This window comes from Dromiciops gliroides, chromosome 3 (assembly GCF_019393635.1).
Source record: "Dromiciops gliroides isolate mDroGli1 chromosome 3, mDroGli1.pri, whole genome shotgun sequence".
NCBI classification, from domain to species: Eukaryota; Metazoa; Chordata; class Mammalia; order Microbiotheria; family Microbiotheriidae; genus Dromiciops; species Dromiciops gliroides.
The window spans coordinates 590,747,318-590,762,191 of NC_057863.1; the positions used below are offsets into that span (position 1 = coordinate 590,747,318).

At 41.6% G+C, this 14,874-nt stretch overlaps 1 protein-coding gene across 8 annotated transcripts in view; it reads right to left on the reverse strand.

The window, feature by feature from the left end:
- The window catches only part of GRIK3 (glutamate ionotropic receptor kainate type subunit 3), a 321,882-nt gene that overhangs the window by 50,510 nt on the left and 256,498 nt on the right, over positions 1-14,874 (reverse strand). For all 8 annotated transcript variants that reach the window (XM_043994620.1, XM_043994615.1, XM_043994614.1 and 5 more), the window contains 2 exons: positions 12,404-12,607; positions 1,032-1,255 (listed from right to left, as the gene is read on the reverse strand). In XM_043994620.1, the coding sequence (XP_043850555.1) occupies positions 1,032-1,255; positions 12,404-12,607 (428 nt within the window). The remainder of the gene's footprint in view (positions 1-1,031; positions 1,256-12,403; positions 12,608-14,874) is intronic.

A 14,874-nucleotide genomic window follows, 5' to 3' on the forward strand; every position in this document is an offset into this window, starting at 1 on the left:
AGGACATTCAGCTGACAGATGGCTCTGTGGAAGGGTTGGGGGGTTGAAGTCATGGCTGAGAGGCAACCAAGAACAGCTTGAAGTGGCTGCTTTGCCCCTGATTGGCAAGTGTGGGGAAAAACAGGTATGGAAAAATGGACAAATAGACATATAGATTGTACATGTATGCTAAACCATACAGTGTGTGCATGGGTACATATGAGCACATGTACATGAATATATGCATGATGTGTGCGTGGGTGCATGGGTATACTATTACTTTTGTGTGGAGCATCAGGTACCCTATATGCTGTGAGGGTTCTCTGACTGAGGCTAAATCTCACTGGTCCTTGTATCCCTAGAAGCAATTTCAGGATTCCAGTGAAACTTGGCTGCCCCTGACATCACTGAGGGTGGCCAGTTCTCAGAGGTCCCATCTTTAGTAATGAACTCAGCTTTCCTTTGAATGTCATGGATGGTCCTCATCACTGAGACAGAACCTAGAGCTGCTGGAGTTCAAAATTTTGGAAAAAGAGTTTGGGGTCAGTGATAATCCTGGGGTCTGAAGGTGAATGCCAAACTCTCATTCTTATAAGTTTTCAGAGGCCCTGGCAAGAGGGAGAGGGAGCAGAATGGGCATCAGTCCCTGAACCTTTGGCCATGGATCTGATGCTTATGTAATAAGGATGGTAAAGAGCCAGATTTCATATTGGAAAACTAAGGCAGAGAAGGAGGTAGTCTGTCCAAAGTGACATGGTGACTTTGTAGGTGAGAGTATAGAACTACAACCTAGATATCTAGATTCTAAGTCAAAGGTTTTGTCTCCTGACCCATTTTGTGCCCTTTTCTCACAACTCCTCATCAACACAAAATGGCCCCACATCACATATAGTAACCCTAGAATAGTAGGGAACCAAACACAGTGGATAAATTAAACCCTCCTCCCCATACACACACACACACACACACACACACACACACACAAACACACACACACACACACACACACCCCATCACCACCCCAACCCATGAAGTTCTGAAGGCTCTCTTACCTTGCAATGACGAAGAGGACACAGCTGACGCCTAAATAGGCAAGGAGGACATACATCCAGATGTCAGGAGACAAGGGGTTGAGGAAGGAAAACACGCCAGGATTGGTGCCATTGGGTTTCCGGTACAGAATACTGACGCCGAGGGTCATGAAGGGCTTGGAGAAGTCAATGGCTTTTTCCCGGATGTGAGTGATGGTCAGAGGGGCCACAGCCAGGTCTGCCTTCTTCATGGAGTTGGGAAGAGACATGAAAGGCAGCTTTGAGAGATAGGACCAGTCAAGACTTGGAAAAAGGGGCAATGGGGAATGTGCTTGGGGGAGTCCGTGGAGACCCTTTTCTGTGATCCCTATGCCAGGAAAGGAACTGTAGAGGCCCGAGCCCTGGTGGCCTGGATTTCTGAAGAGAGTTCAGCTGGTTCAAGAGGAGTGTGTATTTCCTTCTGTAGGGAGGACACTGAAGCGAGAGACAGTGTGGAAAGCGTGCTAGATTTGGAGTCAGAGGGCCTGGGCTTGAATCCTGTATCTGTGACATACTATTTATGTGACCTGGGATGAATCACTGAATCTAGGCTTGTTTTCTCATCTGTACAATGAGGAGGTATCTAAAGTCCCTTCTGGTTTGGAAACTATGTTCTAACGACCTCCAAGCCCATTCTCTCAGCAATTAATATATTTGAATTCCCACAGGGGACTACTTCCCTTGTGGTGGTATATTAGGCAAGCTATACCTCTCCTGAACAGTAGCCCACTGCCCTGGACTGGAGCAGGATATACATACTCAAAACACTGAGAGGAAGGACGAGCCACCAGACATTGAAAGCACAGGGCTCCTCAGGAAGATTATTCAATTGTGAATTCACTCAATTTAATTAGAGAAACATTTGTTAATCACTTGATGTGTAGGAGTCTATGTTTAACCTGAGGATACAAAAATGAAGTAAGAAACAGACTCTGCACTCAAGGAATTTACAATGTAATGGGGGTGGTAGGAACATGTAAATAGATAAGTAGGAGGACAGGAAGAGTAAGGACAGAGGAGTGATTTATGCAAAGTCCTAGAAGATTGAGGAGGGAAAGATCACTTTCAACATGGAAAGGCAGTGTGGCAAAAAAACCAACTTCCTACTGGGGGTGTTTGTGGAGTTGGTCTGGAGAGTCTCCAGAAGAGGTTGATGGAATGGAGTAGAGTGAGTTCCTCTGCCCTCCATCTCATGGGGGCAGGGATGGTGAGTAACAGAAGATAGTGCTTGGGAGGAAGGCTGGAGTCAGAATGTGAAAGCTCTTGAGTGAGTATTAAGAAAAGAACCCTGGATTTTGAATCAGAGGGCCCGAGTTTGAATTCTGACTCTCCACTTATTAGTTCCCTGTGTGACTTTGGGGGCAAACCATTAAACTTTTCAGGCCCAAGTTTCCTTATCTGTAAAATTCAGAGATTTTAAAAAAAAGATTATATTCAAGGTCCCTTCCAATTTTCCTGTCTCTGAGAATTCAGGATCAGGAGTTTATACTTTACAGGCAATGGGGAGTTATTGAAAGTTTTTGAGCAGGAGACTGATGTAACTAGATGATAGTAATTAAACTGCATCTGCTTAGACTCACTCCCATGGAAGGGCAGCCATACATCTAGGTTTATAGGTTGCCCAGGTTATATGCGGCACTATTTGTGAAAATGTTTGTTCAGGACCACAGACAGCTCATAATTGTCCTCAGACTTCAGGCTGCAGAAGTCAAGTTCCTGACATCTTTTCTGTTTAATATCTATATCACAGTCTCACCATTCACTTCAGGCCCAGCCTTAGGCCTAACTTTATGTCTTGGGTCTTTGACTTGTCATATTCAGAATGATGGAGTGGAAAGAGTGGGTCTGATTTAAATCCTCTCTTTGGTGTGTGACCATGAAAAAGGTTCCTTAGTTTTCTCATCTGTAAAATGGAGTTAATATCTGTAGTAATTATCTTCTAGGGTTGTTGTGGGGCTCAAATAAGATAATATGTAAAGGGTTTCACAAACCTTGGAGCCCTATATCAATGTCAGTTATTATTATTATTATATTACAGTCCTATCAAGCCCTAGGGGTTCCAATGAGATTGTATTTACTGCCTTGTGTTAAAATCTTGAGCTCTCTTTGTTTATGACCCACAGTTGGCACATTGGTTTATGGACATTGGAGGCCATAAGTATTTTTCCTGACCCTTCTCTGGTTATTCCTTTCTGTGAATTACTGGCCTTTACCTCCTCTATTATTTGTCTTTCTTTGTCATACCTTACTTCCTGTAGAATGGCTAGCTTTGCAGTTTTATCTGGCCATTTTCCTCCTCTGTCTTCTAAAGTCCTTTTGCCTAAATTAGCAATTCTCTGGTCAAATACTCTCTTCCCAATGACATGTGCTCCATGCCCATCCAGAAGTTTACTATTTTGACATTTTAAGTCAGGAAACTAAATTTCCTTCTTTGATATATCCTGAAAACTCCCCTTGACAGGGAAACAGGGAGAAAGGGTGGAGGTGGGAAAACATTAGAAAGCAGAGGCTAAGAAGATTGGAAATAAATTCTGCTGATGCCACAATTTGCCACATGCCTCTTTTGCTTCTTGGGGCAGAATCTGAGCAGGTATATATCCATGTCATCTAGCTGTGACCATTCTTTGTTTGACCCTTGAGAGACAATGAGGTAGTGAGGTGGTGCAGTGGATAGAGTGCCAGGCTTAGAGCCAGGAAGATCTGAGTTCAAACACAGCCTTAGACACTTACTAGTTGTGTGACCCTGGGAAAGTCACTTAACTCTTTTTGCCAAAGTTACCTCATATGTAAAATGAGCTAGAAAAGGATATGGCAAACTACTATAGCATCTTTCCCAAGAAACTCCAAATGGGGTCACAAAAGGTTGGCTATACAAGAAGAAATAGCCTAAATATGTTTAATGTTATATATCAGATTACCTACTCTCTGGGAGAGGGAGGAGGGAGGGAGAAAATTTTGAAATCGGAAATCTTATCTAAACAAAGGTTGAAAACTTATATAAATAAATAAATTTCAAAAAACAAAAAAAAATTATCTATACCGAGAAAAAAACACACAAAGGGTTGGCTATGATTGAAATGACTGAATAACAACAAAGGACAAGAGAACAATAAAGGAAGGGATAGGAACCCTTTTTGATTGAATTGACAAAATAACAGATCATAGAGAGAAAGCAGAATTTTAAAATTCCTTTTTTGCATTTACTTTAGCTACCAAGGAGACCCATCTTTATACCAGGAATGACAGAAGAAAATATTTAAATAAGGACTTGAAAACCAAGAAGAATGAGAAGATGGGAAGGAAAGCATAGAGATGTCCATGATGAGTTCAAGGCATGAATTCTGGACAAATTTCATCCCAGTGTACTGAAAGAAATGGCTTGTGTGATTGCTGAGGTGCTGTCAGTGATTCTGAAAAATCACAGCAAATGGAAGAGGTTTCACAGACATGTAAAAGGACATAGCCTAATTTTCAAAAAGGGAAAGAAGAATACTTCGGACTATAGGCTGGGGAGCCTGACATTGATTCTGGGTAAAATTCTAAGATGGACTATGAAAAGGGTGGATTGTGAGCACTTCAAAAGGGTTCAGAAGGTGATCATTAAGAACCAGCATGGGTTCATTAAGAACAAGCAATGCCAGACTAACATCATGTCCTTCTTTGACAGCATTACTAGATAGGTAGATCAGGGGAATGCCTTAGCCTTAGTATATCTGGATTTCAGTAAGGTATTTGACAGTTTCCCATGATATCCTAATGAACAATTTGGAGGTATGTCAGCTGGAAAGTAGTTTTTAGGTGGGCTCAGAACTGGTTGACTGATTAGACCCAAAGTAGTGACTAATAGATTGATTTCAACTTGAAGGGAGGTCTATAGCAGAGCAATCATAGTTCTATCCTTGACCCTGCTCTACTCAGCTTTTTTATCACTGACTTTGATGAAAGCATAAATGACATGCCATCAAATAATCACTTACATTTACATAGCTCCTTAAAGCTTATGTTATTCCTTTGACCTTCAGGACAACACTGTGAGATATCTTATAGGTTATTTCCTCATTTTGGAGATAAGGAAACTGAGGCTCAGAGCAGGTGACTTGCCCAGAATCACATAGCTAGTAAGTGTAAGATGTAAGACTTCAACCCAGGTCTTCCTAACTCAGGTCCAACACTCTATCCACCATCTCATGGTGCCTTTCAATTTCAAATGATCTGAAGTTAGAAGTGACATTTAACCTAACATTTTTATTTTTGCAGGGCAATGAGGATTAAGTGACTTGCTCAAGGCTCACACAGCTAGTATGTGTCAAGTGTCTGAGGCGGGATTTGAACTCAGGTCCTTCTGAATCCAGGGCCAGTGCTTTATCCACTGCACCACCTAGCTGCCCCCTCATTTAACTTAACATACTTGGAATATTTTTTAAAAAGGAATTCTGAAAGTAGAGTGAAGTAAAGGGGGAAATGAATATGAATAAATGTTAAACTCTTCACTTGGTTTCAAAAACTCATATGCATAAGTATAATATGGGGGGGCAATTTGGTTAGACAATACTTCAAGTGAAAAAAGATGTAAGGCTTCTAATAGGTTGCAATCTGAATATGAATCAACAAGTGTAAAATGGCAGCTGATAGATAGAATTTCATTTCTGGCTGCATTAATAGAAGTATAGTGTCTAGAACAAAGGGGCCAACAAACCCACTGTCTTTTACTCTGGTTAAACCTCATTTGGAATATTGTGTTCAATTCTAGTCACTGTTTTAGGAATGACATTGACAAGTTAGAAAATATCAATAGAAGAATAGCTAGGATGAAGAGATGACTTGGAACCATGTCACAGTGAAGTTCATTTGAAGTAAATGGTAATGTTTAGTCCAGAGAAGAAAAGACTTAGGGGAGATATAAGTGATTTATTAAAATTTTCAAAGGACTGATGCATGGAAGAGGGACTAGATGCTTTCTGCTGGGCTTCAAAAGTTTCCTAGTCTAACCTTCTGCCCACTGAAAGAATGCCTTCAGATGGTAAAATAGTATCTGCTTGAATATTTCTAGTGATAGAGACCTCACTACCATGTGGGGAAATCCATACCATTTAAAAACACAGTTATGTTCTTCCTTATATTGAGCCAAAATCTGCATTATTGTGACTTCCTGTCATTGGTCACAGTTCTCAGTACTGTTCTCTGGGATCAATCAGAAAAAATCTAATTTTTTTTTCTGGGCAAGCACATTATCTATTGATCAATCTGAAGTGGTAAGGAATTGACAAAATCGCTCCCTAACTTCTTGTGGGAGAGGGAGAGAGAGAGAGAGAGAGAGAGAGAGAGAGAGAGAGAGAGAGAGAGAGAGAGAGAGAGAGAGAGAGAGAGAGAGAATGGCTAATTTTCCAGGTTTTATCTCTTTTCAATAAGAGGAGGGTCATTCTACATCAATCAAATCTAATTGGTTCACATAATTAAAGATGGATTATATCAGGTCAGAAGGACTGAGCTGTCCCTTTGATTCAGGACAATATCTCTATATATGATAATCAATCCAAAGAATTCAGACCCCACCCAGACTGAGCCAGCCACTTTAGTGTAGGTAACTGAGAAAACTGAAGCAACTCCATTTTGTCTGCAGTTTCTTTATTTTGTCTCTGACCCTGTTTGTATTGCAACTCTTGCCCTGTTTATGGTCTTCCTTTCTTCTGAAAGTATCTAGAACAGTCCTATTTATTATGTCAGGGTTGTGAAAAATGGTTAACCCAAACAATTGTCTTTCCTGTTATCTGCCCCCCCCCATTTTTTACCCAATCACCCAATAACAAGCCTTATCCAATCAAGGTACCCTGTACCCAATTTACCTCCCCTCTGATTGAAATCTAAATAAGCCTTATCCTTTTGTTCCTTTGGGGAGTCTCTGACTGTGCAGGTAGGGCTCCCTTGCTGGAAAACTCAATAAACTCTCTTAGGTTCCTCAATTTCTGATTCTGGTTCTGGTTCTGGTTTTGCTTTGTTCTAGCACTGGGAATTCCACCCACAGTAAATGATGGTAGTGGTAGGATTCCCAGATGGACAGACTTGTGCACCAAATTCTAGGACTGGCAACCAGGGAATGCCACAGGTTCCACACACTCAGAATAGCCTTTACATCAGTGTTGAGGGCCTGCTGAGTACTTGTACTCAGGTGGGTCAGTATTGGTCATGCTGCCCTGATCTTCAAATAGCAATATCCCTGATGGGATGACGTGGCTGACACACATTGTGGTTTCTCTTAAGACCCCCAGATCTTTTTCAGATGAACTATTCTCTGACCACAGCCTTTTTTATCTCACACTTGTGAATGTTTTTATTTGAAACCAAGTATGTATAAGACTTTATATTTATCCTGATTAAATTTCCTCTTATTAGATTGAGACCCATGTTCTAGCCTGTCAAAGATATTTCATATCTTGATGTTGTTATCCAATGTGTTAACTACCTCTCTGAGTTTTTCTGTGATATGAAAATTTGATGAGTATGTCATAAGTGCCTTTAAGTCATTGATAAAAATGTTAAACAGTACAGGGCCAGACAGAGATGCCAGGGCTCACCACCAGTGACCTCCTTCAAAGCTGACCTCTACCTTACTAATATCAAGTTCCTCTGAGCTAATATGTCCAGGTCCCCAGCCATGACTCCACAGCCTGAAAGAGCTGAACATTATAATGCTGCCTAGTCTGTCTTCCATATTAAGGCTTCTCTTGGATGATGGGCAGCATGTCATTTCCTTGAACTAGGAAAACACAGGCTAGGGAAAGGGTCCAGAAGGGCCAAAATGAGTAAAAAAATTCGGTACACACACAAAATTCTTTCACCCATTAGCATAATTCTTGCTGAAGCAAATAAGTGGAACAGAGGATAGAGTGAAGGAAGACCTGAGTTCAAATCCAGCCTTGAACACTTACTAGCTGTATAACCTTGGGCAAGTCATTTAATATCTATTTGATTCAGTTTCCTTAAGTGTAAAATGAGGATAATAATAGCACTTATACCCCCCACCCCACCCCAGGTCGGTATATGGATCAAATGAGGTAATATATGCTTACCACAGTGCCTGGCACATAGTAGGCACTATATAAATGCTAGTTATCATCATTATTATTGTCCAGACACACATTTATTCTTAACTATGCTGTTCTCCCAGAGATACATGCCTTTTACCATCCTGCATGTAAATTTATTGTTGTACATTTTACTCATCCATCCCATAAACATGTACTGAGCACTTCCCATATGCAACACCCTATACTAAGTAATGAAGGGGAATGCTAAGCAGTCTAAAACATAGTTTTTGCCCTCAAGGAGTTTAGAGTCTGGTAGGGATGACAGGATATATACACAGATAGCTTACAATAAAAGGCCACATCTCAAGAATGCCTCAAGTAAGGCATAAAAAGACAGTCATACATATGTATGTATTCTGAAGATATATGTATATACATATATATATATAAACATATATGCACATACATCAGAAAGAGAGAGAGAGAGAGAGAGAGAGAGAGAGAGAGAAAGGAGAAGGGAATAGAAAAAAAATGAGAGTAAAGGTCTGCAGAGAAGAGTGGAGAGGAGTGGAGAGAAGAATACAAGATGAGAGAAGAATAGGGGAAGAGAAGAGGGAAGGAAAGAAAAGATGAGGAGACAAAAGAGAAGGACAGGGTTGAGTAGAAAAGGGCAAAGGAGAAGGAAGAGGATTCAAATCTCTATATAATAAGGTAACCAGCCTGTCATTTAGTCATAAGTTGATGGATGAACTGATAATGTATGGTGTTCAAGGGGACCTTTTCCTGACTGCTCTCATGCCCACCATAAGTTTCCTTTTTCCTCTTTAATAGAGGAGTGACAATGGTCATGTGGTGGGAGGGCTATTTTTCTATGAATGACTCTTTAGAATTTACTGCCACCCACCAACACCTTTTGTAAGAGTGGGTGTTTTAGCTGTCAACCCATTGTTCACTACACAATTGGCAATTATAGCATTTGGGAGCTATAGAGCAATTGACATGCATTATTACCTCCTATGATCCTTCCCATAGTCCTGTTAGAGGGATAGAGAAGACATTCCCCAGATGCAGAAATGGAGACTCCAAGAGGGGAGCCAACTTCCCCCCTGTCAGAGCTAATCCATTGCCAAGCCAGAATCTGACTTGAGGTCTTTGGATTCTGAGTCTAGGACACTTTCCTCTACTCCATTGCTTCTTACTGTTATGGCTTCATTAGGGTTAACTAATAATGAAGCAATAATATTTCCAAGCCTTGGCTACACTTTCTAGGAGCTGGAGAGAAGACTAATTATCTGACGACACTAATAAATGGTTATGATGTTATTAAAAATGGCACCAAGCTAGGATTAATAGGCCCATCAATTGTAACGAATCAGGTTTAACAAGGTTCCCTGTATCTCCCGTCAGTGCCCCGTTGCCTTGATGAACGCCATGAATTTGTAATAAATGCACCGTGTATAAAGACAATAGATTAGTCTCCTTTCATTTTTACAGCTTTGATTTCGCCTGGAACGGCTCTGGCATCCATCGAGTGTTTTGCTAAGGCTGCTTCACAATGTGTCTTGGAACTCATTAGGTCTGACTGTCATCTCCTTGCTCAAAAGCCTTCAGTGGCTCCCTATTGCCTCTACATAAAATACAAGTTCCTTACTCTGGCATTCCAGGTCTCCTCCTTCTTTCTCAGCACCAAACATACATTGGATGTGAATCTAGGGAACCCAGGCTTGGATTCCAACACTAACTGTGTGACTCTGGGCAGGTCCCTTCACCTGGTCCATATACAAGGAATTATGCCAGGCACTGTGGGCACAGGAACAAAATTTTAAAAATAGTTCTGTTTTCAAAAGCTTCTAGGTTCTATTTAAAGGATATCTAGAATTAAACACTCATCTCTATAGAATCAGAGAATCTTAGGCTGGATGACACATCAGATGGCATCTAGTCCATTTCCTACTTGAAATATGCAGTCTATGGCATCTATGGCATAAATTATTTTTCAGCCTCTTCTTGGACACCTCTTGTGACAGGGAAGTTACTACCTTTCAAAGCATCTCATTCCATTGTCAGAGAGCTTTAATTGTTGGAATTTTCCCTTGCATATTGGACTGAAATCCCTGTTGCAAGCCTGGTTATGGTCACGAGGGAACCAGAAGAAATAGTGATCTAGGCCTTGTGACCTCTTTGCCTTTGGAAGGAGTCTCCCATGGTGCCCTTGGAGAACAGTGTATACTCTAATCTTCATTCTGGTCAAGACTTACAGCCCTATGGCACTGTAGCCCAAGTAGCTCAAAAACTTTATCTTACTGGTAGAAGCTATCTAGTACTACAAGTTTTCCCAAACCCCATTACCAGGATGGTCTGACCAACACTCAGGGTCCTTGCCTCGCCTGGGAGATGGAGGAGGGGTGGTAAAACCATGCATGGCATCAACTTAGGGTTTCTCAGGGTAGGGACTTGGGGAAGTTTCTGAGGATTCCTGGACTGTCCTCCAGCACCCAAGTAGGAAAGGGAGGGAAAATCTTCAGGCTTCCCAAGGTCCAAAGCCATGCAGGCATGCAAAATCAATATGTGATAAGTTGAGTCACTTCAGAGCAATGTGGATTGAATATCAGAAAGTCCTACCAATGACCAGGAGGATCATCTGGGTGCCCATGAAGCAGCAGACATTCCAGACTAGAGGAATGTTAGGATTTAGAGCTGGGTAGGTAGTAGATAGTATGACTTTTAGAGCTCATCTGGTCCAGTAGCCTCAGTTTTACAGCTGGGAAAATGGTAGACCAGAGTGGTTAATTGACTTGCTCTAAGGTGCATAGTGAGTAGGATTAGAATCCAGGTCTTCCAATTCTATAGCTTTCCTTTATATATGTTGCTTCCTCATAATGGGTCAGGTTAGAGAGAACAGTTTTTAAATATGAAATTTGTAATCTGTAAAATTAATCTCATTGTCTGAGACTGGGTAGGTTGGTTTTTATATGTACTTGCAATGTCTTTCCCCTAGTGTCATATATCTCAATCTGTATATTTCCTTTTCCTTTGGGAATAAACTCTAAAGAACTCTAAACCTCTGTGGGCTGGAGATGGGAGGAGATGGAAAAGAGCAGAATCTACATTGGTGAGGGGTATACAGATGCAGTGGAGGCAGCAGAGGAAGGGGGAAATTGGATAGGAATAGCAATAGTGCTTTTATGGTTTGAAAAGTCTTTTACAAATTTTGTCTAATTTTATTCTCACAATAATTTTGGTAGGTGCTATTATTATCCTCATCTTATAGATGAGGAAACTGAGGCAGACAACTATTAAATTACTTGTTCAGAGTCATACAGTTATTAAATGTCTGAGATAGCATTTGAACTCTGGTCATATAGACTCCAACTCTGGCATTCTAACCATTTATTCATCCAGCTGCCCAGGATTAAGTGCATCAGGTTTTGGGGAGTCAACCAAGCTCAGGGATCAGGGAAGTCAGGAGAAGCAGGAAGGGGCTCTGGGAAGCTTCAAAAGGAGTGGAAAGGTAAAAGGTCCTGGTGAAAACTCCCCAGGATGGAGTCTCAGTAGAGAAGCTGGTTCTCCAGACAGCTGAGTCAGTGACAAGGTCTAAGGCTCAAGGATTACAAGGTAGATGTTCACTTGGTCACTGGGAAGTTGGGCTAGGGGTGGGGTGAAGGAGAAGAATCCTAGGACTGAGAGTTGGAGGACACCTTGGCTATCTCTAGTTCAATCACCTTACTTTACTAAGTACTCAAGGATGTGAAGTGAATTGGTCAATCACCTAGCTAAAGCCAGGTTAGATAGAAGACACAATTAATTAGGGCAGGTGGAAACATCAAAGATCAACATACAAGGAACTGAGATAACCCTCCCCCATCCATTTCTGGGGTTTTGATCAGAGAAGGGCTCAAGTCAGATTGAGCACTTGTGGTAGATCAGGGAACCCAGATAGTGATGGAGGGGAAGGGAGGTTCTTAGAAAAGTGTTCTATCTAGAGACCTCAATTCCCTGAGAAAAACTGACTCAGAGGGCAAGGGCCCCATTTGTCCCCTAAAAACAAAAGCTGAACTAGAACCAGGGCTCTCTTTCATCCATCAGACTAAGACTATGTCTTCCTCCTGATTCTAAGGGATTCCTGAAGGTGGAGGTCATGATTCTCTCATAAGTCAGACATGGTGCATCTTTTCTCTGTATCCCCAGGACAAGGCTCTTCAGGGGGCTTGAGGGCGGTGGTACATGTACCATGGCATCACAGGAAGCAACAGGAATAGAAAGGGCCCATGAATTGTCTGGAAACCATCATGTGTCCAACCTCACTCCCCACCATGCTCCCTTACTTACATGGTCAATGAGCTCTTTAATCATGCCATTCCACTGGCCCTTCTCATCCTGTGCCCCATACTTCCCATCTTCTACCAGTCGGATCTCATAAGTGAATCCCAGGATGTGGGCCAGTTCCTTCAGCAGGTCAATGCAGTAGCCCTCAAACCGGTCATTCCCAAAGAGGGTCATGTCTGACTTCCGGAACATGACGAAGGGCTCCTCCTAGAGTGGATTGGGGATGAAGACAGAAACGTGGAGGCTCCTGTGAGGATGGGGGTGGGACCAACGTTCCCTTCATTCTGCTAGACCTGGGCTCCCCCTTAGGCTGGATCACATTCTTCCTTCATAAGGGATTTCTTTGAGGGAAAAGATTGTCTTATTCATCTTTATCCTTTGCCCCACACCCACCACAGTGTTATGCACACTGTAGTTGCTCAATAATCAATAAAAAAGTATTTAAGAGCCTACTATGTATCAGACAATGTGCTCGGACATTGGGACACAGAAAATGTTTAAACAATTGCTGCATTCAAGGAACTTAACCTTCAAGAAAAGACTGTTGAATGAATAAAGGCATTGTAAATAAGACACGTGACACTGATCAGATCCCCAAAGCATCTCTAACAGAGAGGTGAGTTTATGAATCAGCTTTCCTCTCCAGACTTGGAGTGACACAGGAAGGTATTGGAGAGACATAATAAAAGACTGAGCTTGCTTAGAGTTTCAGAATTCAGAGGGAGCCTTTCTTCCGCTCCTACCTAGATCCTGGTTCTATACTTTTCAGGGTGGGGAACATTTTAAATTTCTCTTGGAGGAAGAAAATATAGACTTGGCTTGGGAAGTTCCCTAGCCCATTTGATCTCCCAGTCAGTCTCTTCTTATATAATCAGAACTCTAGAATCCCTAAATTTTAGTATTGGAAGAGACCTCAATGGTCACATAGTCTGATCCATACTCCCAAAGAAATCCTCACTGTAATATACCCCACAAGCAATCATCCAGCTTCTGTTTGAAGACCTTCACTGAAGAGATAACACATTACTCCCTCCAGCCCCTACCACAGGCAGCCCATCCCTCTTTAGAGAGCTTTCAAATTTTAGAGAGTTTTACTTTGAATCAAGCCTAAATTTGCATCCTTGTAATTTCCACCTATTTCTTCCATTTTGCCCTCTGGATCCAAATAACATAAGTTAAATCACTTTTCTGCATATTGGTCCTTCAACTATTTGAAGACAGAGATCATGTCTCCCCTGAGTCTTCTTTTCTTCAGCCTAAATATCTCCAGTCCCTCACTTGCCTCCCCTGGGAACAAATTAGAATGTAAACTCCTTGGACATGAGCTGTTTTTGCCATTCTTTGTATCTCCAGTGCTTGTCACAGAACCCATGACAACCATTTAATAAATGCTTATTGAATGATTGATTAAGAATAATAGAAGAGGGCTGAACCTTTAGGCTTAGCGAGCCTATAATAAGGTCTCCCCACACACCTGCTGCATTACTGCCACTTAAATAAAATCAGAGATTCACAAATTGTTGGATTTGGAAGAAACTTTTGCTATCATCTAGTCCAAGCCCAGAGAGGGGGACTGGTTTGCCTATATCTACACAGTAAGTAGCATGGTATTGTGCAAAAAGCATTGTATTTGAAGTAAAATAACATTGGTCTGAACCTTGACTCTGCTCTAGATGGTGTTTTCATGACACTGGGGAAGCTGCTTCATCTCTATGTATGAAGTTTCCTCATCTGGAAAATGGACGGGTTGCATTAGGTGATCCCCTCCTGTTCTGAAACTTAAGATCCTATGCTTATTAATTAAAAAAAAGAAAAGTTCAAAATAACTTTAAAATAAAAACTTCTGGTTCGAATATACTGGAAGAACCATGACTAAACTGTCCTATTTCCAGTCTAGTGACCTTTCCACACATCACATCACCTCTTATTCAAAATGGCACTCAAGAGATTAAGTGTATATCAGAGATAGGGAGGTGTGGAAACAGGTTGCCACTTGAGACAATGAACTTGGAAATGAAGCCTAACCCCTCCCACATGATCAGAGGCACTGGAATGACTAGACATTTATACCATGTTCAATGGGCAAGAGTTTCTTTGCCACAATCTGAAGAATCTTAAGACTTTAATGGCATGTACATAACATAGTCTAGTGTTTCATCTGGTCCCAGCTTACTTTTCCCAGCATCACAGGGTCACAGGTCTAAGAACTGGAAGGGGCCTCAGAGGTTATCCAGGCCAAACAAACTGAAATCCTGTTTGATATGACTTGGCAAAGTCACACAGGTAGGAAGCAGCAAGGTCAGAATTTGAACTCGGGTCCCATAGGACCATAAATACCACATTTTACTGCCCCATGTTGCCCTTCCCCTTCACACATTCTATAGCCCAATCAAATTAGCAGACTGTGAACAGGCTGTCCACTATGCCTGCAATGCGCCACTCTTTTCCTCACCTCTATCTCTTAGAGTCCCCAG